General features: G+C 38.4%; 1 protein-coding gene across 1 annotated transcript in view; it reads right to left on the bottom strand.

The window, feature by feature from the left end:
* The window catches only part of GLIS3 (GLIS family zinc finger 3), a 499,957-nt gene that overhangs the window by 97,891 nt on the left and 375,692 nt on the right, over positions 1 to 26,374 (bottom strand). The window contains exons 4-5 of the mRNA XM_065879061.1: positions 8,560 to 8,721; positions 4,401 to 4,511 (exon numbers count right to left, since the gene is read on the bottom strand). Coding sequence (XP_065735133.1) covers positions 4,401 to 4,511; positions 8,560 to 8,721 — 273 coding nt within the window. The remainder of the gene's footprint in view (positions 1 to 4,400; positions 4,512 to 8,559; positions 8,722 to 26,374) is intronic.

The following is a 26,374-nucleotide window of genomic DNA, read 5'->3' as shown; positions in this document are numbered from 1 at the left end:
AGGTAGGTAGTATGTCTCACCACCATTCTGAGGTGTAAAGTACGTAATTTGTCAGCAACAATTGTTAAAGTAGAAAACTTAATGTGACCCACTTAAAAAAAAACACACACACTAGTGCCCTTTAAATGTCATCCCTGTAATAGCATCACTATTACTCAAATTCTAATATGATTTCCTAAATGTGAGAGGAAGAAGGGGAGCTACCAGTTCATCTTGAAATAATATATTTGTAATATGTGCCTATGACTGACATTCCATTGAGAGTTGGAATGGTTTTTAATTTATTCCTGAGCAGGAAAAAAAAGGAATGAAGGAAGGAAGGCAGGAAGGAAGGGAGGAAGGGAGGCAGGGAGGATAGAAGGAGGATTGTCAAAATCTGGGAAGGCCTCTGATTGTGTACCCCATTTGTATATGCCGTATGCCACGTAGATGATGACAGAAAACAACTGATAGAAAAGTGAGCCTCACTAGCTCTTTTATACATGCTTTCATTCAGGGGAAAATGTACTTTTTCACATAGCTTTTTTAAGATTCCAACAACTGCACAAAGCAAGGTGAGCCTATGTTGTATTTAATGAAATTGTTTATAGTTTTGAGTACATATGGGGTGGTGGTGGCTCTGAACAGATTCCAGAGAATCATCAGTTCTACATGAAGAGAGTTGAATTAAATAAGCAGCTCTATTTTAGCCAGAAAGCTATATAAAGCTGTTCCCTAAGTAGGAAAAATACATACGTGTTGCATTCACATTATACTTGCTTGGTTTAAAACAGCCCACATAGAGGTCACAAAAGTGAAAGTTATCAACCATGGTGAGTCAAAGGTGAATGTTTAACAAACATTTAACGAATCACACCCAAAGTCTGGAATCTCTGTGGAAGTGTGAAATGGACGAAAGATTCATGTCATCTCTAACTTCTGGCCCAGCATTCTTTGCATTCACTTTTAAAAAGTCCATGTTGGTAGCAGGCCAGAGTTGAAGGAAACCTCCTTGTTTATGGCACTTCCAAGGTGAAAATGAAAAATTCTGATAAAGCTCACAGGCTTGAGGAAAATTTCAAGTGGCTTATTGCCTTAGTTTTCTCTTATTTCAACACTCATTATCAGACAGAATTGAAGGACGGATTCTGTCTTTTGCTCTGCAAGCTGAATTCTATTCTGAATTCTACTCTGGAGACCATAGCTGGTGACTTGAGTATTTTGCTGCTCATTTATCTGTGTAGCCCTCTATTTAATGGACTCAAGATCTGCAAAGCACATTCGATGGAAGAAGTCTGTACGTCACCTGATGGGATGTGTGGGTGTGCACACATTAGACAAAGAGAAAAGTTACTCTCTGCATGCAATGAGCCAAATTATCCCAATTCTTTTGCAGAGAGTTTTTTTTTCCCCCTTCTTCTTTCTTTTCATAGCTTGAATAATATTAAGCTGAGATTTCAGGTTCTTGGTTTTCAGTAGGATCCAACAGGTGTGGGAAAAGGGCCACATGGCCATGACCAGGGCATCACTTATGAGATCTCTACCCATCCTAATAAACACTTGTCTTATGGGTGAGGATGCCTTGTCACTGGCCATGATTTCACTGTAGGACTTCATAAAGCCGGCCATGTTAAGACCAAAATAATGTCATTTAGTGTCTAGGGGGAGGTTAAAAAGAGGATTAGAGGCAGGCATGCAGGCAGGGTATATTAAACAAGTCCATGACTAACAGGGTGTGACAGAAAAGGGTTTTATTCTTTTCAACAAAACAATTCCCTAGGGCTGGGACCATTACTCCACAGTGCCTTTATCACCTTGGAATTTTTATGGTTATTTTTGATGAATTCACATTTTTGTAAAGGCTTTTTGAAATGATGCCAGTTTTCAATTTTTAATTAAAGTCGTAAATAATCTTAATTCTGCCTTAAAAGGGTTATTGTTTCTTACTTTTTTTTATTATTGCTGCCAGGAAATATTTCAAATACCAAGCCCTGACGTGAATAGCACTTAGAACCTCTCTGAGGTCTAGTAACAACATTGTACCATGTAAATACTACACACCGGAATACCAGCTCAAGGTTTGAAAATGTGGATTGATTGATTTGAGGTTTATTAGCACTGCTTCTCCTGGGAGTGGCATTTCCCCTTTTTATTGGATGGAGCAACTTTCATCATTTTAATTTCCACAAATTAGTCCATTACAGGATTTTTTAAATCTTCAGATTAAAAGGACAGGTTAAAATTTGGAAAGTAAACACAGTAATTTGTCACTAAGGACTAAGCAATGAATGTCAGAACGTCAGCCAAATCCAATTCAACCACTCGCAGGAAAAAGAGTGAACATCAAAAGCTAAATCACTGGAGAGATAATACCTCATTTTACATAAGACAAAATTAAGAGAATATTGTAATATCTGACATTAGATTATAATACTGCTCCTTGAAAGCATATCCTTGTTATCTGGATTGCCTGTTGAAGGCTGTCTGCAAATTGTTTATAAATTTGTATTCTGTAGTCTTAAGATCTGATTTTCTTTTTAAATTAGTGCTTCAAGAATCTTTCACATAATCAAAACTACTCTTCCTTTATAAAGAGATTGAAACACACCATGTTTGAACAATAGAAACCATTAGTAATTCCTAAAAATATCCCATTCTGTTTTCATACCTACTGTCAACCTAGGTTACCCTCTTAAGCTGAATATCATATTATTGCTTACTTGTCTACATGTGAGACTTACATTCTGTCATGCCCATGACAGTTGTTATTCTCTGTGAAGGTGCTCTTCAATCTGACGATAGATTGGCTATTACAGTAAAACCTCATACATTTGGGACAACTTGGAGGTGGAGAATGGTCAGATTTAGGGGGAAGAAACTCAGCAAGGTTTATTTTTTAACAAGCACAACTTACTACTTCAAGTTTATAAGATATACATGGATAATGACAAAAAACATTAGACAATGGTCCTCCTATACAGTTAACAGTATGCAACAATGGTGTGTTATTTTAAGAATATTAAGCATCCTCCTTACAACTTTATGTATATTATTAATTCACTTAGCAGTTTCTTTGCTGTTTTAAAATACAGGAACATATCCAATCCATGTTGAAGGATCATCTATTATCATCTCTTGATAATGATCATCTGTTATCAGTTTATTGGGATTCCAATTAAAGACACTTAACTATATTTATAGAGAAAAAAATAATTTTAACAATTGACTTACAAGAGTGGGTATGTATGCCGTTAAGAATATCTATTTTTTAAAAAAGAATATCTATCAAATCCTTCTGACTGGCCATTTTTCTAACTCACAGCAAAGGGGTCAAATTGTTTCCATATATGAGCCCTCAACTGGCATTGTGCTAACACCTCTCAAGGAAGAAAAAATCTCAAGTAACAAAAAGATTACAGAGCATTTCCCAACATAAAAGAGTTAAATCCCTATAAATCATAAAAGAATAAACGATTCTAGTTAACTAGAAGCCATGGTGATCTGAAAACCACAGCCATAGGGTTTAATCACACCATGGGGTTCAATCACTTGAAATAAGCAGAGTCTTAAACTTCCCTTAAATTTGTTATGAAGGGCCCTTAGATGAACCAGGTACCCATCTGAACACAAATGAAACACTCAAAAAGCCAAGGTCAGGTCAACTTATTTTCTGCCATGATCAGAAGATACTTTTTGGTCCAAAAATTTACAAACTCAGTTATTAGAAAATCCTAGAAAGGCAGTAAGCTCCTCATTTCTCGAGGTGTTAAAGCACAGCATGGTCAACCACTTGCTGGAGATTTTATGAGGTCAGGAGAATAAGTCAGGTGGGTTGGCAGGTTGATCTTTAACATTTCTTCCAAATCTGAGAGATACTATAATTTCTATGAACTTTGAGAGATGCACTAAGCCCTCATTGATGTCAAAGTAATTTTAGGTTCAATTCCTTTCTCAGACTTTCTTACGTAATACTTATTAAGGAATGTGGTTTTTTCTAAGCTTAAAGGGAAGAATGCTCTATACTTACCCTACCTGCTTCATCAGACGTAATTATTTTAGCCAACTGATATTTTATGAAAAAGCACTTATCTCCAGAAAGGGTTTTTGTTGTGCTGTTTTTCCCAATTCAATTTTCTTTAGCTATTTGGACTGAATTTTGTTACTTTCCAGTTTAGGTGACTTTCACTAATTTCCTCCAATTCCTATTATACAAACCCTCCCCAGAAATTCATATCTGGTTACATCAGTTATGAAAATCACAGCCTTGCTACTACTTCATGGATGACTTCTCTACTCAGAGTCTAAAACATGTTATACCTTGAGAAGTATGAGAATCACCAATGCCCTGCAGAAGCTCCCAGTACTGCAAGAGGAATTTAAATGTGCTTGTCCTGGCTGGATAAATTCTCTTTCAAAATTACCTTTTTCCTTGCTTGCTGATCTTTGGAAGAATGTGCCTTCACATGCTTTCTTAAGGAGCTTGGGTCTGTGTAGCGTTTGGTGCATCCTGGAATTTGACAAGCATAAGGTTTCTAAATAAGAAAGAAAGAAAGAAACAGCTGTGGTTAAATCATAAAGGTAACTGGGGAAGGTCTACTCAAAGACGACTGACTTCAGAGCATGAACTGTTACCAACTGACTGACGTGAAATGCTATGTGATACTCATTCATTTTAATTAGAAAGCCCAGAAAGTTTGCATCAAGGTGAAGAGAAGAGTAAACTTTCAAGAAACAAAGAGATGGCTTATCTTTGAAGATTTTTAAGAGACTGCTACAGAATGCACTCTTACCGCGAAACCTCCTGTGGCATTTTTCAATATGGAAATTATTAGTATCTTCAGTCATACTTACAGTTATGTTCCCCTGAAAACAATCTTTGGTACTGTCAGAAATTAGGAAACACATACTCTTTAAGAGTTCAGGTATAAAGAAGCTGTAGAAAAGTCCAGAAAAGACTGGGAATGTTTCAGAAGAAACCTGATTCAGAAAGAGAGAGGGAGAAAATTAAAAGGGAAAATTAGTGGAAAGTGAGTAAAAGACAGTAGGTTTCAAACAACAGACACATGAAAAATCAGCCAGAGAAACATTAATATTATTAGTAGTAGAGGAGTCCTGGTGTTAAGCCTGGGTTAGGTGAATAAGCCGTTGGCTGAGCATGACGAGAACACAAGTTTTGGCTACTCCAATTCCCCCATACGCCTGAGAGATGTAAGGTGTGGAGCCTAAGGCAGAGTCTAGAATCTTTTATTTTCATGTCCCTGGTGATTGGTAGATGCTAATTAGGAATGATGAATTAATGAATGAGAGCACTACACATTGATTCAAATTTTAGCAACTATTCCTATTGTAACAACGAAATTCAAACCAAAGCTTTGGGAATACGGCTTTTAAATTGTAGAATAAATAAAAATCGCTTATCCTAAGAACTGAAAAAAATCACAAGATTAACTGTGTTTATAAGATGTATTAATAGTCACTCATCTACTTAGTATCTCATCAGGTGACATAATAAAGCTATGCCTGCATGAGGTGAAATGTAAGGAAGAGAATTAAAACCCTGTCTCTACAATAGAATTCTTTCTTTAGAAACCTGCTTATTCTGTTGACCTAACTCTCCCGAAAAATCAGTTTTTTTTCCCCTACTGTTTATATTTTGTTCCTGTTTTCATGCACTTGCTTGTCATTTTGTAGGCCAACATATATGTGGATTATATTATTTGCCCTGCAGGAAGCCATATATGTGATTCACTTTTTTTGTTGCTACTGTTACCATTTTTGATTCCAAGAACAAGGTAAAGTCATGAATATATAATTCAGTTTGAAACTCCCAATTTGAATTCTAAGTTTGATTACCTGATGTGTTTGTTCATCGACTGACTGATTGATTGAATGAGTAAATCACCCAGCAACTCTTTTGCTCCCGTAACACGCTGGACACTGTGTTACATATCAGGGATCTAACAGTGAACGATGGATGAACCAGCCTCTCAATATGTCACAGTTTCTGCAAAATGATGAGCCAATTATGGGCTGAAGTCACTTGCCAAGGAAGTTTCCATTGGGTAAACAAAGGTTTCCTTTAACCTGGGAATCTTTTCTGGGTTCACACAGCTTTCTTGCCCTAGTCTTTCCTGTCCTGCCCTGGTGTTATGGGGGCAATTAGCCAACATCTTTATTGGCAGTCACGCTGTGACCACATAAGCTCATGTTTTGAGCATTAGAGATGTTGCATGTAAAAATCTTTGGGAATATTAACGTGTTATATAAATCGATGCCATAATTATCACAATAGTCACCATTACTTGGGTTAGAAAGATAAGAAATGGGTAACGTCATTTTGTATTTGATTTTGAGATGTCACTCTCTCCCCTGCTATCAGCCACCTGGGATCAGTATGCCAAAAGAGCAACATCAGGGGATGGTCTAAGTGGTACGGATATGCTGGTCATTTTAACTCAGATTACCTGAGCTTTAAATGGCATGTTACACTTCATCAAACTATATTCTTCATTATTTTCCATTTGTACGATAAAACTATTTCCCCTGTTGAGACATTAAGATGCTAATAGAGAAATGAATTAATAACACTTTTCAGGGTTAGAATTATGAACTCAGTAATTTTTATGGGGAAATCATTTTCCTATAAGTAAACAATCCATTTAACTGAAGAAATACTTTATCCAAAATTCTGACAGCATTAGCGTAAGGAGTACTTAATGAAAGGGAATGGGGACCTAAATTTAAATAATAAATTCTACAAGCAACTACAGTTTCCTTCTTTAAATAAATGTTTAATTTCTTAAAATTGTAGAAGATTTTAAAAGAACTTACCAATTTGTTAAATGCAATAAAAATTTAAACAGAAGGTAGTTTGGACTTCAAAGGAAAAATGATGGTTTTAAAAGATTTAATAGAGAAATAATAAAAAAAAATAAAAACAGCTAAGTCTTAAAAGCTACTGCATTGAACTTAATCATGAAATTATTATCTTAGGTAGCTTTCCTCAAAAGTTTTTAAAAGGGATATATATTTTTTAATTCAAAATGATTTTAGAAAATGCTCTTAGTTTGATTAGCTAAAATTAGCTCCAAGCAAAGAAGGGTATTGTAGAGCCATAACACTTAGCCTTACAATAGTTCTTTCAAACTATAGATAACTAGCTAGAGAAGAAGCAATTTCTCAAGACAATCTTGTCTCATGAATGTTCATTCTTCCATGATAAAGTTTAATGACAAATTGGAAAATTTATTAGATTCTACCAAGACCATTTTAGACATATAAAATCGGGCATTTAAACATAATTCATTCTTTTTTTTCCTTCTTCTACCTTTAAAAAATACTGCTATTCACCAAATTTATTCACTTAATATTCCATTCTTTTGGTCCTAAAATCACTGAATTCAATTCAGCTATAGCAGAAAGGGTCCATCTTACACCCATATTACTCTAATTATATTTCAGATATTTACTAGGCAAACCATCCCATTTATATATATATCAGGAGGTAATTCTGTTTAGAAAGGTTATGTGACATATAGCTAAAATGACTTCTATTAGTATGACTAATAGAGACTAATATAAAATTTAATAAATATGTCAGCTATAACATCAGAAGAATCTTAAATATGTATGAGAAGGTGTGTAGAAATAACAGTATCTTTTAAAAATTCAAATTCTGGTGTAGTTTAATAATAGACATCAGAATGTTAACACTGAAAAAGTACTGTCATGAATACATTACTTGCAAGAACGTGGGATAAGAGATCTGTGATGTGTATAATACATTTATCCTGATGGCTTTGTTAAGTGAACTAAAATTACATATAATCTACCTGGCCTCATGTAAAGAAAATGGCATCAAAACCTGAGAAATGCAAAGGAAGACAATCAACATAATTTAGAAAATAAAAGACAGAGTCAAGGAAAGGGCATTAGCAAATGAACAAAATGTTTCAGCACTAAGAGAGTTAAGGTTTATGTCAATGGATATGTGGCTGTTAACACATAGGAAGCGTGATGAAACTGAACCCTTGGGAAAGATTTGCTGATTCTTTTTAGATCACTTGAAGGTGAAAATACCAGGTGGTTTCTAAAGCAAAAGGCTAGATTCACTTTCAAAAATCATGCCAGCCTCAAAGTTCTTATGTCAAGAAGAAAAGAACCAGGGTAAGAAAAAAAGTGCTTCCTATTTCTAACAATAGCATATCTTACCTATCTTAGTATATCTTGATATTTGAACACTTACTTCAATGTCCAATCTCTAGGAGTCATTCTCTGTACTAAAATCTACTATACGACAGCCCCTAAAGTGCCTTTGCTTTGTATACAGAGGTAACCAAGGAACCCCCTTTGTCCCAGGCAGCTGTAATATTTAGGATAACTTGTGACTACAGAAAAATGGAAAAGAAAGAACCAAACAGGGCCCCTTCTGGCTCTTTACCAGGTTTCACTGCTGCCCTTGGCACTCTCCCTATAACCTGCAGGTCATAAAGCAAACACCTTCACCGTCCCACTGTCAAACGGGCACTTCCGCACACCGGGGCTTGGGGCTGGAAGCTGGAAAGCTCCTGCCGTTCTTACAGTGTCCAGATGTGTCCTCTGGTGCTTGGCGCGGTCACTGGAGTTACTGAACGCCTTCTGACAGCCCGGATGCTGGCACAAATACGGCTTCTCGCCTGTGTGGCTCCGCAAATGAATCTTGAGATTTTCGAGCCTTGAGAAGGCCTTCTTGCAACCTTCAAACTGCAAAAAAGAAAACAATTTTTGGTTGTTGAGAAGGACCTTGAATGTTTGGGGTTGGGGGACAGGAAAAATAAATGTCCTTAGTTTGTACTTAGCCTAAAACAAAAAAATAAAATGAAATCCAAACAGTAACAATATTACTTCTAAAAAGATCCGTATGTTTATGTGAACTGCATTTTTCCACTGAATATACATGCCACTTTCCATACCAGATTTGGGTCCCAAACTGATTTCTGTGATTACTTATGTCAGAGAAAATTTGCTGTGAGCCATCTGGCTCAGTTAATAAAAATACACTAATGCGTGCCTTAAAGGTTTGTTAAAAAATTAACACACTTTTTCATTTCCAAATTGGTCCAAATTGAAAGAACCAGGAAGGAAGAAACTTTTTACAACTAATAAACTAACAAAAAAAGAGTGATGTATGAGAAAAAAAAGTAAATAGACTATCCAAGAGTGAGAGATGAAAAGGACATGTGTCTGCTGAATCATTAAGATCATAAACTTTCTTAACTCTATCTTAAGTGGTTTTCAACTCCCAAGAGTGACCCTGTTAATATACAGGGTGATGCCAAGCCTAATGAGATAAAGTTTTTAACATGCTTTTAAAAAGGGAATGGAAGACAATTCATTTACTGCTAAATCATATTCCAAATAAAGTTATAGTTTTATTTATTTCTATTTTTTTAAGAAATTTTGTTACCTGGTTCTTAAAGAGAAGAGCTTAAAATAAAAAGTTGAAGATCTCAAGAAATGCTTCATTGGTTTGTCAATAATATTTATTGATGGTAATATTTACTTACTGTCTTCTGTGGGCAAAATATCAGCTACTATTAGAGGGTCAAAGTGATTTCAATCCTTGAAGTGACAATCTAATAGAAAATGTGTTAGAGAAAGCCTATACATGAAGCATAAATGTGAGATGGGCCTTTATCCTTTAACTTTCTCTTTGATGCTAAGCCCCAGAATATTATGTCCTTTTGACAATTTTAATGCCATTAGAGTTCCCAATGCAAGGAAAACTGAATTAAAAAACTATCAGGGACTTCCCTGGTGGTCCAGTGGTTAAGCCTCTGCGCTTCCAATGCAGCAGGTGCGGGTTTGATCCCTGGTCGGGGAACCAAGATCCCACATGCTGCGGAGCATGGCCAAAAGAAGAAAAACCCCAAACTATCAGAACAAAACATAATATGTTTACTGCAATTAAGAAACCTCACTCCTTAGAGAGGAATGTGGGGCTGGTGGGGAGAACAGAAGTAAAGAAGGGTAAATTGAAGATGGTTTTCATTAAAAATTAGCAGGTATAACTTAAGCTTACTGCAAGAAATGCTATAAAATTCCTTGGTTCTCTTACTTATTATAACAGATGAGTACATTGTCCATGAAGGGATGACACAGAGCTGGCCAGGTTTTGGTTATTTGAATTTTCACCTTTAAGTAAAGGATGAACTAAGGAGGAAGAATAATCGAACATGTCACAATTCCATCTATTTAAGTTGTCCAGATTTTGCATGCTGGAGTATTTTAAGAAATTTATGAAAGTTGCACTTATTTTTGATTGAGAGTTATACATGTTTCACAGACATATGTTGGTTTATTTCAATTTTGATATTTTGCTTAAAATAATTTTGGTGTTTTCCTGATTTCTATTTCACATAAAAATAAATTTAGCCCGAACAGAAGATGATTGCTGACGAAGAGTGAAAGGCATATAATGTTATATCGCTAGAGGGAGAGGGGAATTAAGTGGTTTATTTCTTCAGGTTTTCAAATGGGTCTCAAATCTGAGAATAAAGGGGCTCAAAGATAACCCCCAATTCATGGCTAAGAGGCCTCTGCCAACCAAACCTCTGTTTTTAAGGTTCACTCTGAATGATAACTCAGTGCAAACTTCTGGAGCTCAGTTCATTTGTCTTAGAATCACCTGGTAGACCACACTTAGGTCTAAAATGAGCTTGTGGTTTTGGACGCATCAAGCCTGTAGCCTAGTTCCTAGCAAGGCTGTTTTGTAGGGTGGGCACCATTCTGGGGCCAGCTCCAGGGGTGCATACCCAGACCTGAGTAGGCCCCAACAACCACTCCCTTCTATAGTCACCCTAGCTCTTGGTCAGAGAGAAGGCTGCACTGTCTCAGCACCAACATGGGAGTGGAGGACCACTTTAGAATATATTAATGAGGTTTCTGTGAGCACCAGACAGATAAGACACCTGGATCTACCACAGAGTGATTAGAGGGGATCCCAAACATGTCCTAGAACTAATTCCAACTGCCCACTTCATCAGATGTAAAATGAATGTAGATTAGCATTTCTAAGGTCTCTCCAGTTAAATGTCCATGTAAATGTCCAGTTGAACTCAGTTAATTGCTAGTGTTATTGTTAACAGAAGTAATGATCAAAGACCAAAGAGCTTGCTACATTCCAAGCAAATCAGTGAAAAGTAAACTATAGCTCAGAACACCCTGACCATTTTTTAAAAATAGCAAAGATGGGCTTCCCTGGTGGCGCAGTGGTTGAGAGTCCGCCTGCCGATGCAGGGGACAAGGGTTCGAGCCCCGGTCCGGGAAGATCCCACGTGCCGCGGAGCAGCTGGGCCTGTGAGCCATGGCCGCTGAGCCTGCGTGTCCGGAGACTGTGCTCCGCAACGGGAGAGGCCACAAAAGTGAGAGGCCCGCGTACCACAAGAAATAAATAAATAAATAAATAAATAAAAATAAAAATAGCAAAGATGGAGGAAAATATGAGCACCCAGACTGAAAATGACAACAAAAAGATTATCAGTAAAATCATGAAAATCCAACTGATCTCAGATGTTTCCTCTGTAACAAGAAAGGCCAGAAGACAAAAGTATTTGTAGTACTTGTACTAGCATTATACAATTTTCAGGAGAAAAGATTAAGAGTGAAGGGATTTGACCACACTGAGTTGTATGAATAAAGGCAAGAACAAGGCAACCCCATGTATTCAGGGGCTCATAATAAACATCAACCACTCACTCTTGTTGAAGAAATTCACTGGGAAGAAACCATGAACGCCAAACCAATAAAATCCAGCATGGAAGAACTGACAAATGGCTCCATGGGGGTGCTCCTAACACCCAACCCATCACAGGAGTATGCAGAGAATCACACCTGATTGAACGTGCGTGCCACACTAACAATTCTGCAAGAAGAGAAATTAGGTGCTGTTCATTTCTCTAAAGGTGTCTGGATGAAACTTGAAAGCAAATGATTTCATAATGAATCATTATCATTCATTATGGGAATAAACCTGTAATTCAGCACAGGAGTTTCCTCTCCCTCAGGCAATTTTACCCCAAGATTTATAAGTTCAATTAAATGCCAATGCATTAAAAATAAACTAACATTTAGGTAGAACTACACAAGAGTGTTACAAAATACAGCTAAACTGGATGTTTTGGGTGTTTGAGTAAATGGATGCTTTGTTTTCTACTTATATTTCTTCATGTTTTCAAAATCTTTCAAAATGAGTCTCACCTTGTAAAGGAACATCTAAACATAAAGGTAAGCCGGAATCATAGAAGGAGAGTTTCCTTGAATTTGACCACAAACTTTCTCATCAAGATTCCTGAAGTGTAGAGTCTATCCTGAGATCTAAGGTCCAAATTGTCACCTGACTGCTGTGTCATTGCCACGAACCAACCTCTATACAAAAATTGACCAATATCTTAGTCCCTGGTCATCCCCTTCCTGGACTTCCTGTAGAGCCAGGAACCTAAGGCCCATTGACACACAGCTGGGTCATCAGGCCTGAAGATGCCCGTGGTTCAAACACAAGCCATATATAGGAAGACGAGAGAAAAACAACAAATAAACAAGCTCTCAGAATCCAAGGGGGTAGCAGAAGAAGGAAAAGTGGAACAAAAAGAGAGACAAATGCAGAATGGTAATACGGGAGGGAGTGGTGGTGGGAAATGGGTCTGGTACCCATTAGTAATTTTATCTAAATAGCATTCTTTTTTTCCCCCGACCAATACTGAGTAAGCCCTATGAGCATGGCACTATGTGTTAAGCAATGAGAGGAACAAGATGAATGCAAATTTTACTCATGGGAAGATGGAAGCAAGATCAATGCATATGGCTGGACAGGTCACACAATGGTGAACCTTGAGCAGTGACTCTCAAAGACACGGTGTGCGGACCTGCAGCATCGGCATACCCTTGGGAACTTGTCAGAAACACAAATTCTCTGGCCCAACCCCAGACTTACAGAACAGAAACCTGGGGGTGTGGGCCCAGACGTCTGAGTGTTAAGGGGCCCTCCAGGAGATTCAGATGCTACAGTGTGAGTTTGGAATGCCATTCATTTTGTAATCACTGTTAATGTTCTTAAGAAAATCTCCTGACAGAAGTAAAGTGTCTTGCAGAATTCACTCATTTCTAATTGGGACAAGAGTCATATGGGCTTGCAGCAGCCCTGGACTGAAAGGAAACATCTCCATCCCAGGATAAAGCAGGGTTATCTCCATTTGCACTGCAAATGAGACAAAATTCCAGAATGCCAATGTCATACTAGAGATTCTTTAAACTCCTGATTATTTAATCTGTTGCCAAGCAGATGTCTAGTTCTGAAACAGGTATGCCTAACAGTTCCCTCAGTGGCCTCCTGACCAACAAAACATCCCATGTTTCTAGCGCCTACTACATTTCACTGCTGAGAAAAAAGCACTGACGGGGAGTCATCATTTTCCAATCGCACATTTCAGTGGCTTTACAGACACATGTAAGAACAATGCATGAAACTGTAAGCAACAGAATTTTAAATCTCATGGGGTTTTGAAAATACTGCATTGTATGAAGCCTCACTCTGAGAAAAACCTCTTTAACTCTGAGGCTGTTTTCAAGTAACAAACCTTAATTAAAAAGTATAAGTTACCTCAAATCCAGAGATCCTTAGCTTGCACCACTTTGTTAATTTAGGAGATTATTTCATATTTAAAGGATCACAACTGGTCTGTAATCACCATCTCTCTCTCTCTATATATATATATAGGCTTGATTACAGATTGTTGACATTAAGTGGCATTAAGATGACCTTTGAAATATTACTTTCCCTTTCTATTAGAGGCTTTTGTGTAAGGTTTTGAAAAGGAAAGACTCATTAGACACCATTAAAATAGGATTTATTCCATATGTGTAACCAGTAATCAAGTAGAATATTACTCCCTCCCCTAATCAGCAATTTAGAGTGTTGAGAAGCACAAGTTCGTATTCAAAGCAGTAATAACAGCAAACCTTTCCCAGTCAGGTTTCTATACCATCACTAGTGTCAACAAAACCAAAACAGAAAGGAGTCTATGATGCTGGACACGCTTTTTAAAAATATACATTTGATTTCAATTAAGGCTCAGTGTTTACGACCCTTGGAAGAATAAGTTTTACAATTTCATCAGTCAAGACCAATTAATCCCATTAGTGACAGCTGATACTGCGTCATGCTGTGCAGCGCTGGGGACTGACTGATGAATTATATGCTAGTTTACAACTTCCAGGTACAGCCCAAAGACAACAGAGGCGAAAGGCTTTGGTGGAAAGGTCAGCAAATATTTATAACACTGTGGATATAGTCAAGATGACTTCCACAGTAAGCCCAAGAGTTCAAGTCCACTTGAATCATGGCCATACCTGCAAAAGGTATAAATGAAAGATGTCTTCTTCTGTGACTCAGAAAGAGGGGGCCAAAGGCACGGCTGAGGGCCCAGAGCCACTCCACACATCTGAGAAGAGGTGAGAAATCTGACTCATATGTTCAGCTGAGATTTATAAGTTTCCTTCCAGGACAGTGCTTCCCATCTTTATGTGCTCATAAGTCACTTGGGCATCTTATTAAAATACAGATTGTGATTCAGTAGGTGTGGAGTAGGGCCTGAGATTCTGCATTTCTAACTATCTCCTAGGTCATACTTCTAAATGTTGAATGTTCAAAGATTCCAGTTTGAGAAGTAAGGTTCTAGGGATCATGAAACCACCCTCAGGTTGAATATGTACAGTTTGATGGGATTTAAAGAAAAAAAAAAAAGAGATAAAATAAAAAAAGAACTAGAGCAAGAATAAAAAAGTAAAGGGCTTACTTTTGATGAACCAAACTATTGCTGCTTTCTCCTTAAAAGTACAGAAGAGTAAAGTCTAATTGTTAAACTTAGGTTGGGAAGAGAACAGAAAGTGTTGTCTGGGGGAAGAAAAGAAGAAGAAAAGTCAGGGGGAAAAAAGGACAAGAAATCAAAACAGAAAGACCTGCAGAAGCACATTGGGGCAATCTGATCTTGTTTCTCCTTCACTCTCATTCGCATTTGGACATACGGCTTGCCTCGTGCCACCCTGTGGTTTCTGTTCCCAGTGCATTCTTATTAGGACTGGATGCTCCAGCAAATCTTAGTATTTACCACATCAGTTTGTATAAAGTGTTACATAAAGGGAGAAAAAGAAAATAATTCAAATGTTTTGAGGCTTTTAAAAAGTATCTAGGGCTTCCCTGGTGGCACAGTGGTTGAGAGTCCGCCTGCCGATGCAGGGGACATGGGTTCGTGTCCCAGTCCGGGAAGATCCCACATGCCGCGGAGCAGCTGGGCCCGTGAGCCATGGCCGCTGAGCCTGTGCGTCCGGAGCCTGTGCTCCGCAACGGGAGAGGCCACAACAGTGAGAGGCCTGCGTACAGCAAACAAACAAGTAAACAAAAAGTATCCAGTTCATGAATTTATTAAACTGAATAATATGGAGTTCCTTCCTCTCCATGCTTCATTCAGACTATTAATTCTGTAACGAGGATGGAGAAGATGTCTCTGCAGGTTCTCACTTTGTGATTTTACTCATGTTTTCAGTCTAATCACCTTCTCATCCATAACGGAAGAAGGTACCCACAGAAAACGAGTTTCTATGTTTCCTTTTGGTTGTTAAAGGTAATATCTGATTTTAAAATATTTCAAAGTTCTACCAAGAGAAGCTGGAAAATTATTTAAAATTGTGGTAGGGTAACCCTGGTTAATTTGATATTTCTCTTTACTTCAAGGAAATCAGTGCACTCCCAAGTGATTTTCCAAAGATTCCAAACACCTAAATAGATTTGCACTTGCATTTCCTAGGACAGCCTTCAAAGTTTCCCGGTCCCTTGGCTTGGCTGGGGCAGCCAGAGTGGGGAAGAGACTCTGACACTTTGGCTTCAATGAGTCAACCACTTCAGTGCATGCCACTCATCTGGCATTCTGAAATGGCCTACTATACTCATTTATCCAGATCTTCTGGAACTATTAAAATTTTGTAGAATTAATATAAAACCCTTTCTGTAATGTTTTCCTAAACTGTAATAAAGAGATCCCAGTTACTATGTTTCTCCTTCTTATTCTAGTGTACAAAATGAATCTATTAACTAGCTCATAAATGCAACTTCCTGGCTTGTTGTGCTTCTTGTTTTTGATTAAGAAATCTGTATAAAACAAAGGTTACCTAAATGGGCAGTATGTATGTGTTTCTTATCGGTTTAAGGCAATTTGTTGTTTTTTAACATTTTGGGTCATGGGCAGCAGCTGATCTTTAAAAGGACACTCTAAATGAGGTGGCAAAATAAACAAGGGTGTAACATAAAAATTGAAAATGGAAAAAATGTTTTGGAGAAGCTACATGACAATGTAGAGAGAAATATGTTATTTTTGTGCCAACATTTGAACCATATTAAATTTTTATGGAAATTATCAAGTGTCTGGTTTATAAAAATTGAAAGGAGCTGGGGATAAATGAAACCTCATCATGGGCATTATATTCACAACTGGAAAAAGAATACTCCACAGTGCAACACTGATATTTAAAACATATCATATGGCTATCTCCGGTTATTCAACAGATATAAAATATCATATATTATTCATGTTGTGTCAATACAACGCCAGAAAACTACAATGTCAAGCAAATAATTGTTCCGTGAGTGGGTAAATAATGGAAAACTGGTTGTTTGGGGGTTGTTTAAACATAACAATAAGTTGCCTGAATTTTGTTGTTGTTTATTAGCATTGATTTCATGCAGTCTACAAATATATATCCACTAGAGCATGTATCCTTCAGAGGTTCACAGTCAGACCTCAATAAATGCACTTTGATTACATGCCAGTAGAGCAAATATATTTAAGGCTATGTCGTTGGCCCTGAATAAATATACCTAAAAGAAATCAAACTATTTAATTTTCTGTGTATTTTGTGTATTTTTAATTTTCTGTGTATCTGTGTTTCTGACCACCACATAGTCATATACAATTCCATATACATGGATCTACACAGTACTTCTATTAAGTATATATAAAGTCTACATATAAAAGCAACTGTCATGTATTTTGCTACTCTATATTAAAGAAAACAATTTTTCCAATTTTTTAAGTATCAGTCTATATACCAATGGACCAGGGAATACTGAGTTTCTTGTACATTCAGCACTTTATAGGCTGTGTGGATGATACAAAAGAACCACCAGGCTCCATCCTACCTTTTCTTTTTTTTTTTATAATTATTTTATTTTATTTTATTTTTTTTGCGGTACACGGGCCTCTCACTGTTGTGGCCTCTCCCGTTGCGGAGCACAGGCTCCAGATGCGCAGGCTCAGCGGCCATGGCTCATGGGCCTAGCTGCTCCACGGCATGTGGAATCTTCCCGGACCGGGGCACGAACCCGTGTCCCCTGCCTTGGCAGGCGGATTCTTAACTGCTGCACCACCAGGGAAGCCCCATCCTACCTTTTCTGCATTCACAGTACATTCCAGGAGATAGACATATACTCAGAACAAATTCTGAATCTGACCCAGCCTACTCCAACACCCTCAAATTATTTTCTATATACTAAAGGTGAGGAAAACAGAGATATTGGAGGAATCATCTTTTGGATTTTAGGCATTATTTTTTGCATTTTAGAAAAATGGCAGAAACATTCTCTAAAACTCTAGTTTCTCTTAAAGGTCTCTCAAATTTCAGAAGACAGATAGGGATAGATGAAGTAAAAGAGAACTAAGCAAGCAAAAGCAAAGGAGAAGTAGAAAAACAGAAACAGAGAAGGAGAGAGAGGCTACGGGTCAAAGAAGGTCTTGGCATGTATGCGGTCATGCCTGTCCCCTCCCCTCTCTCCTCCCACCCTTCCCACTGGACTCCAGGCCAGTCCAGCTGCGGTTCCCTAATTAAGCAGCATGCTCTGCTTTGCCTCTGCCTCCGCTTGTGCTACTCCCTGTGCCTGGTGACATCCTACTGAACCTTTAGCTTGGTGTCACCTCCTCTGTGATGCCTTCCTTTATGCTTTCACCAAGGCACAATGGGCCACTCCCTACACACACAAACCAAGCCTTGCCCACTGCCTTGGTAATGCCTGGAGATACACTAATTGGATTGTTTGTCTCCCCCAGTAGGCTGTGAGCTTTATGAGGATAAGTGACTGAGTCTTATTAATCTTTTTTTTTTTTTTTTGCTGTGCGCGGGCCTCTCACTGTTGTGGCCTCTCCCGTTGTGGAGCACAGGCTCCGGACGCACAAGCCCAGCGGCCATGGCTCACGGGCCCAGCCGCTCCACGGCATGTGGGATCCTCCCAGACCGGGGCACGAACCTGTGTCCCCTGCATCGGCAGGCGGACTCTCAACCACTGCGCCACCAGGGAAGCCCTTATTAATCTTTTTATGGCCAGCACTGGGTACAGTGCTTGGCATATGCTCAAAGTGACCACAGATTATTTGCTAAATAAATGCTAAATGAAATGGAGAGAATGAACTCTTTGTATAAAAAGCATATTGATTTCCTAGACTTCCTTGTGTAGTAAGCTCATTAAGGCCTTTTAATTAGGTAGGGCCAGTTACCATTCTTGATGACATCAAATGGTCAACATCGCAAAAGCTGTAAAATGCTTTATGGGTTTTGCTCTATTTTAATGTTCTATAGAATTACTGTAAAACATATAATTATTTTAATATCTAATCACATGGGGAAACAATACTAATAACAACATATGGCTGTATTTTTTTGTAGATGCAATGCATTAACTTCTTTACTGATGTTCTGAGAAATCTGTAGCAATACTGGTGAAGGGAGTGAGCGGTCTTCCTACCACACCAACTTGAGCTAAACATACACAGACCCATTGGGAACATGTTATTACCAGTAATTCAAGGCACATAAATGTGTGCCTTCTTCATTCATAAAGGAAAATAAACTGATGTAAATTGCCCTAAGCTGAGCTAATATGCTCTCAAATATGCCAGGAAAGAGCCTCGTGCAAAGAAAAAAGATCTTTGGGACCTTGCCCTAAACTGCCTGAGTCAAATATCTCCAAAGAGCAGGTCAATCAATTTCCCATGCCATGCCTCTGCTCACCATCCTATAGCCAGCCTCTCTGAATGGGAGGCAGCCATTACAGCCCCATATAATCCCAGGTTATAACCACGCCTAAACCCAGAGCTTTCTGTATTCAGAGTGCAAGGGGCTGTAGCAAGGCCTTGGCTCTGCCTTTCCTGTTGGCAGTGGACTGGCTCCCCTGTAATTGTCTTTGACTGCAAAGAGGAGAAATGCCACTGCTTGCCTTCAGTTTTATTAAGAATTGGCATGCTTGGTTTAACAGAGCTAAGCAATATATTTATTTACTATGGTGTTTCCCAAAATGATTGCTGAATTCTGTCATCTCTTGACTGAGAAACTGTTTGTGGGTTGCAACAGAATGTATGCTAACATACATACAGCAACACAAACTTCCAAGACAAACTGTTTAAGTCAATTTGCTATCATATAGGCACACAGGTGCAAATATGTGCATATGTACTTGTGGGTACAGCCATGGGCACACACTAACACTTGCACACATATCCCACACAGATTCTGTAATAAATGTGTATATTTAAGATCTGTGTGCAGGGGTATAGAGGCAAGCATGAATTTGCCAAGAGAGAAAAGGAAATTCACACACGAAGAGAATAATTTACCATAAATTGGCCCACACTGAATTTACTCCAAAAAACAGAGTGCAAGATGCCAAATTTTTAATGGCTCTTACTTTTCCAGATCTGGCCCTGACAAGCTTTGGAAGAGATGCAAGTGGGCAGGAAAGATGGGATTAAAAAATTATATCTTAAGCCTTTTCACTTTCAAATGTAAAATTTCCACCACTGTGACAGGAGGAAAGAGTGTGGCAGGGATATTTTCCTGACACCATGCTTTTCTCAACAAAAAGCCGTCGATTTTCATTATGCATTGCTTAAATATAAGTTCTGTACTTGCTAAAAGTCATCTGTGTCTGGCTGCTTAAAAAAGAAGCAGATATGAAAATAATGGAACTAAAACCTTGCATTAGCCCTGGCAGCCATTACAAAGGTGTGAGCTCAGAGGGATGCAGCTTCACAGTCCGAGAACTGACAATCTTTTGTGACAACCCACAAGATTTGTCAAGGCCACTCACTCACTTGCTTCCAAAGTGCATCATCTCCAATATTCTTTCTTTCACAGCTGAGCTTTTCTGCATGGCTTTCCCATCACATGCCTGACTGGCAAGTAGCAGGTGCTCAGAAAATCTCCCAATTCTTCTACTTGCTCTTCTCCTTCCTGGTTCTGATTTTAAACTACCTATCCCATCTCTGAGCCCTTCTCCTTTTTGTTTTGTTGAGAAAATCACCTTCCTATATATATGTCCATGGTTCACCCATGGGCAAGAAACTATCATCAAATTCGTTAACCCCTTCCAAGTATGACCTTTTAGGTATTGAGACCCACAGAGTATTCAATCACTGTATGCATGCACTGAGTCTGATCCCTACAATTCTTAAGCAAATACCTTGGCTAAGAATTGTAATCTCAATCCCCTTGACTATTCTACTTAATGCAACTTCAACCCTCCCCTCCCTGGCCCTGAACATGACTCCATTTATCACAAGAATAATAGGGCTACATAAAATATTACCTAAAATTGTCAAGTTTGTGGTGTATGTGGACCATCTCAGATGTTTTAATTTGATGAATTTAAATTACAATTGTTTCTTATTCTCCAAAGAAGTAAAAAAATGAGTAAAAGATATTGTTTCTAAGATATGTTTCTTGCTTTATGTCCTTAGCCATCTTACAGAGCCAACAATCCTGACGTGAAAATACTTAGCACAGAGTAAATTTCCAATAAAAGTTAACCATTATTTCTTTCATGTATTCAAATTATCTAGTATTATTATCCCCATTTTACAAGTGAAGAAAATCGAGGCCTAGAGAAGTCAGGTGATTTGCCACAGACATAGAGCTAGTGTCAGATGGATAACCAGAATCATGGCCTTCTGGCTCAATTATTTAACCATTTCCTCTATACAACGCCAAGGTACTGTTATTTCTCAAGAGGTTAAAGAGATAAAGGAAAAAATATGCTTTGGAAGGAATCCAAACACGCTTTTTCTTTTGCCCCTTTACGAAGTGAAAAATATTAGTAGTTTAAATTCACTACAGAAAATACCATCAACTATCCTAAATTATACCAATCATTCTCACCAAAGTCTGAGCATAAAGGGAAGTCATTGATAATGACTAAAAAGTATTGTGAGCCTTATGTTCTTGGGATAATCTTTTGTTTTAATAACTGTAATTCTCAAATTAAAAAAAAAAAGTGGTATGCATCTGTAAATCACTCAGATGCTTATGCTGCTGGAAACAAATACAACATCAGACCTAATGTGAAATAGTCAACCTGAGCATTCTGAAAGAACTTCAAGGCTGCATACTCAGCCAAACAATAAAATACAGCATGAACCCTTAACTCATTTCATCAAATGAAGGGGCTTCTGAATTTACTACTAATTTACCAGTGGCGACAAAACTTGGTCCTTCTTAGATGCCTATGTGGCTAAGCCTTTCTTCAAAGTAACTTTACTTATGGAGAAAAGAAAGATGTTTTAACAGTTCCCATAATCTAATAGGTGCCTAATATGTATTAGGTGCTCAATAAATGTTCTTTTTGAAAAATGGTTAATGATTATTTGCCTAAATATTTGTCGTAGCACTTCTAATTTGAAGCAAAATTCATCCAGAAAGAGAAAAACAGTTCACTTTACTTTGTTGGATATATGGATCCTAACTGTATCACATCAGAAATCACAGGGTTATCAACTGTTAAACTTGGCCTAGACCTCTCCTCTGAGCTCCAGGTCGCACTGTCTATTCAATATCTCTGTATACTGATGGTCCAAGGTACCTCAAAGTAAATATTCCAACATTTAACAATGACCTTTCCCCCAAAACACAGCTTCACTCCTTGCTCTCTATTTACCCAACAGTACAGCCCAGCACATGGAAGTAACCCTTGACAGCCCTCTTTCACACACCCATCTCTAATATCTAGGTCCTCAGAAGTATCTCTCAAACATGTCTACTTCTTCCATCAACATCTGACCTCCCCTAGACTAAGCCACCAACTTCTCCCACGTGGTCTACCTCAGTAATCTCCTAATAGGTCTCCCCCTCCCACTTGTGCCCTCATCCACCATGTAGTCTCCACGCTGCTGCCAGAGTAATCGGTTGAAAACTACAAATCTGATCATGTCGGTCCCGTGTCAAATTCTTTAAAGGTTTCTCATTGGTTTTGGGATAAAGACCAAAGCCTAACCATGGCTTCCAAGGACTTGCTTTTATCTGGCTCCTGCCTACTCTTCAGCCTCATCCTCACCTCACCGTCCTCCCCTTCGCTCCTTCGGCTTCAGCCACATTGGTCTTTCAGTTCCTTGAGCCGTCATGCCCTTTCTTACTTCAAGGCATTTGCACATGCTACTTCCTTGGCCTGGAAAAATGTTTTCCTCCTATTTCCCTGGTTAAATATGACTCATCTTTTCGAGCTTAGCTTAAATATACCTTTTCCAGGAAAGCAGTCTCTGTCCCCAAGCTTAGGCTTAGTCTCCCATGTATATGCCCTTATAACATCCTCACGGACCGTGAGCTCCTTTAGGAAGGGGACCAGGATGGTCCTTTTCATGATGCACTAGTGTGCACAGAAAGCTCCTAATGTAGATTTGTTGAATAATGAACAAATGCATTATTATATATTAAAATACAAGCTATTTATATTAAAATGCTTTCTCTTCCTTCCTCCCTTCCTTCCTTTCTCTTTTTAAAACCATGTTGTTAGGGCTTAAAATCCACTCAGAGTAACTATGGACTCATAGGAACAGTGCTTCTTCTAACAAACAAGGGGGAATAATAAAAGATGAGTGGAACTTAAGAACAGACCCTCATGTCTGGAGAAAAAAAATATTTGTGAAACTATAATTTCGAAGTGCTACATGAAATGCAAATGTTTTCTAGATTCCAACTGCACACACAGAAATATCTCAACTCATTTTGACAAAGTTATCCACCAGGGAGATGAATAAATAGCTTCACTAAATATATATGGTGCAATTATACCCAGCAATAAGTGACAATAGGTCTTGCTTTATAGTAATCTAAAAATTCAAAGCCCAATTCTTTCAGCTGCTCAGTAAATAATACTGAAAAGATGTGGTGGAAAGCAACTTAAGAGCAGACTGTATTAGTAAATGCTAATGATCGCTTTATGATCCACAGAGCCACTTCTTTTTCTTCTGAAAGAAAGCTTTTTGTAAATTAAGAAAAAAAAAAATAGACATCCGTGAGCTACAGCCAAGAACAAAATGAAAGCAGGGAGTACTCCTTTTGATCTTTCAAGAGTAGTATTTAGTTAAAGAATGTATGCTGGACTACAGAAAAACACCACCAGAAACATGAGCGATTGGGACCTGAAAAATACAGTCGTTGGCAGCTGGCCTTTTAAAAATATATTTTTAAGGAAAAAAAAAAGGACTTGTCTCCATAGCTCCAAATTTCATGGCAAACTGACACTGACTTTAATGAAAGTGGTCAGTTTCAGACTTCTTTTTTGGAATTCAGAAGCACTGCAAGTAATTGGTACAATTAGCAGTTTAGATATGCAAATCAAATTCAAACTTGAAATGACTGAGATGGAAAAGCAACCTCAACAAGAAAAAAAGAAGGAAGGAGAGGAGAGAGAAGCATGACAAAAACAACACTGGTCCTTCCGAATGATAAGAGGTCAGCTGAAGCCACAGTAAAGATAGACGGGGACACTGCTGATCTCTTTAAGACAAACCCATTGAAGGTGAGAGGCAAAGGAGGAAGCTGCCTAGCCACAGGTCTAACCAGACCAAGATAATCTGGAGAACAATCAACAAACCTGAGCTGGAACTGCTGCCCTATTTAGAGCTCTTGTTTGCATGCTCTCTGGACTTGTGGTGTTTATTATATTTCTAATTTGAGCAAACCATGTAAGCTTTCGGCATCTCAAGAAAAAAAAAATCATATGGCCAATAAAAATGTTTATTCAAGGGGAAAAAAAGTTAGCTCAAAGGCAACAGCTTCCTACCTTCTTAGCCACCTTACTACTGGGGAATGGTAATCTACCTCGCTGCTCTTCTGCCTATCTGGGATCCACCCACTAGAGGCCCACTTGAACCCGAAGCCTCCAAAGGGTAGCACCACCACTCCAGGATCCCATAGCACTCTCTGATCTTCTGGACGCAACCAGGCTCACCCAATTTGTATTTTCTTTGCACACTGTATTTCTCCTTCATAATTCTTTACTCATCTGCCATTAAATAAAAATTTCAGTAATCGTCTGCATAATGGTTATCTCCTGAGCTCTTTCTTGTCCGTACCCCTGTTTCCAGAGCCTAGCACAGTGCTTGGAACTTGTCAGGTGCTCACTAAATGAAATGGAAAAATCTGGGATTGATGGGTAATATTAGGTCAGATCATCCAAATGTCAAAGCTACTCTCAATCGTCATTTATTCAATGACCCAAAATCAATTACCAAAAGTTTATTAATTATTGTATGGAGACAATGCATAAGACCTGAAGCAATCAGCTACCAAGTGGTATCCTAGGACAGTGCTTCTCAGACTTTAATGTGCTCACAAATCTCCTGAATAACTCATTGTAAGGCTGACTCTGATTCAGCAGGTCTGGAATGGGGTCTGAGTCTACCTTTCTAAAAAAAACTCCCAAGAGATGCTGATGGTCCTCAGGCCACATTTTGTGTAGTAAGTTCCTACAGGTCAAATTGACAACTCAGACACAGCTTTCCCCCAACATGAATCTTATTTATTTTGCATTAAAAAAGAAATCACATTGTGATTATTACCTAGGTGGTTCCTGGTGTAGGTATTCACAGATGTCGTCTTGGGAGGATGAAGGATCACCACTTCTTGATTTCCTCTGGGACCTGGGGTCTGTACACATATTCTCTGGTGAACACTATCTCACCAGAAAATTTAGCCATGTCCTCATTATCCCAACAAAAGGTTTACTTGTGTCAAGAGAACTTGGCCAGGAAAAAAAGTGAACTTGGATTTTCTATAGGACATACTTTTATGATAAAATCTCTTGAGAATATTTGTCTTTTTTTAGTTCTTTTGACAAATTAGTGCATATGCAGCACTTCAGTGTTTATAAAACACAGAGGGTCCTCTTTATCTATTAGCATTTCTTTCCATTTCTGTGATCAATGTTGCATAAAACTTTTTTCCAGCAGTTTCCAAGCCGTTGTGGAAAGCCTGGAACAGGCTGACAGATATTGATATTTTGACCTTTCTTTTTTTTTTTTTTTTTTTGGGCGTACGCGGGCCTCTCACTGTTGTGGCCTCTCCCATTGTGGAGCACAGGCTCCAGACGTGCAGGCTCAGCGGCCATGGCTCACGGGCCCAGCCGCTCCACGGCATGTGGGATCTTCCCAGACCGGGGCACGAGCCCATGTCCCCTGCATCGGCAGGCGGACTCTCAACCACTGCGCCACCAGAGAAGCCCCTGATACTTTGATCTTTTATACCAACTTCCACATCTATTAATTTTCAATGATTCTTTTGTAAAGTGACAGAGTTTGGGTTGTTTCCTCAAACAATGACACAATAATGTAGATGTTTTCTGTAGGCAATACCTGAACATCTTTTTGTTCACATGGTCTTGCCTCATACCACAATACAAAGAGCTGATCTATGTTTAATGATTTCTCTATGGATTAAAGGTAAAGAGTTTTAAATATCTCTTTGATAACAATTCTTTTGCTAGTACTTGATGCAGCTCTCCTAGAGGAGTACTGCCAATGGTAATTAGATTTACTTATGTATATCCCTCCTCCACCTCCAAGACACACACACACACACACACACACACACACACACACACGCACATAGCATGCATTTGCTGAAAAAGTCAACATGTGGCTTTATGTCTGTAGTACACCAATCAACATATCAAAAACCAAATTTAGAATCCTAATTCACAATACCACTTTTTTCCTTTTTTTCTCCTCTTAGAGTAAATTAAATTCACTCTTTGTTGGAAGGAAATGTGAAATGTGCTTCACACATATATTTAACACTAATCTGTTCTCCCTACTTTAATTATGCTTTGAATTTCTGTGGGATCTTATATCCCAGGGACTCAATTTACTTTTATAAATATTCATTGATTCTTTTCCTCCTGTTTCCATTAGTGCTGCTAAATATTACCTTCCATTTTGCATTTGGAGAAACTGAGGCACCAAGGAGGAACCTAAGGTTTGGAACCGAGGATAGTCACTTACAACTATAGAGATGAAAATATGACTTAGAAGTCCCCTCTAATAAAGAA

Source organism: Phocoena phocoena, chromosome 6 (genome assembly GCF_963924675.1).
Source record: "Phocoena phocoena chromosome 6, mPhoPho1.1, whole genome shotgun sequence".
Taxonomy (NCBI): Eukaryota; Metazoa; Chordata; class Mammalia; order Artiodactyla; family Phocoenidae; genus Phocoena; species Phocoena phocoena.
The sequence above is the reverse complement of the archived record's forward strand: the minus strand, read 5'-3'. Positions and strand labels throughout refer to the sequence as shown.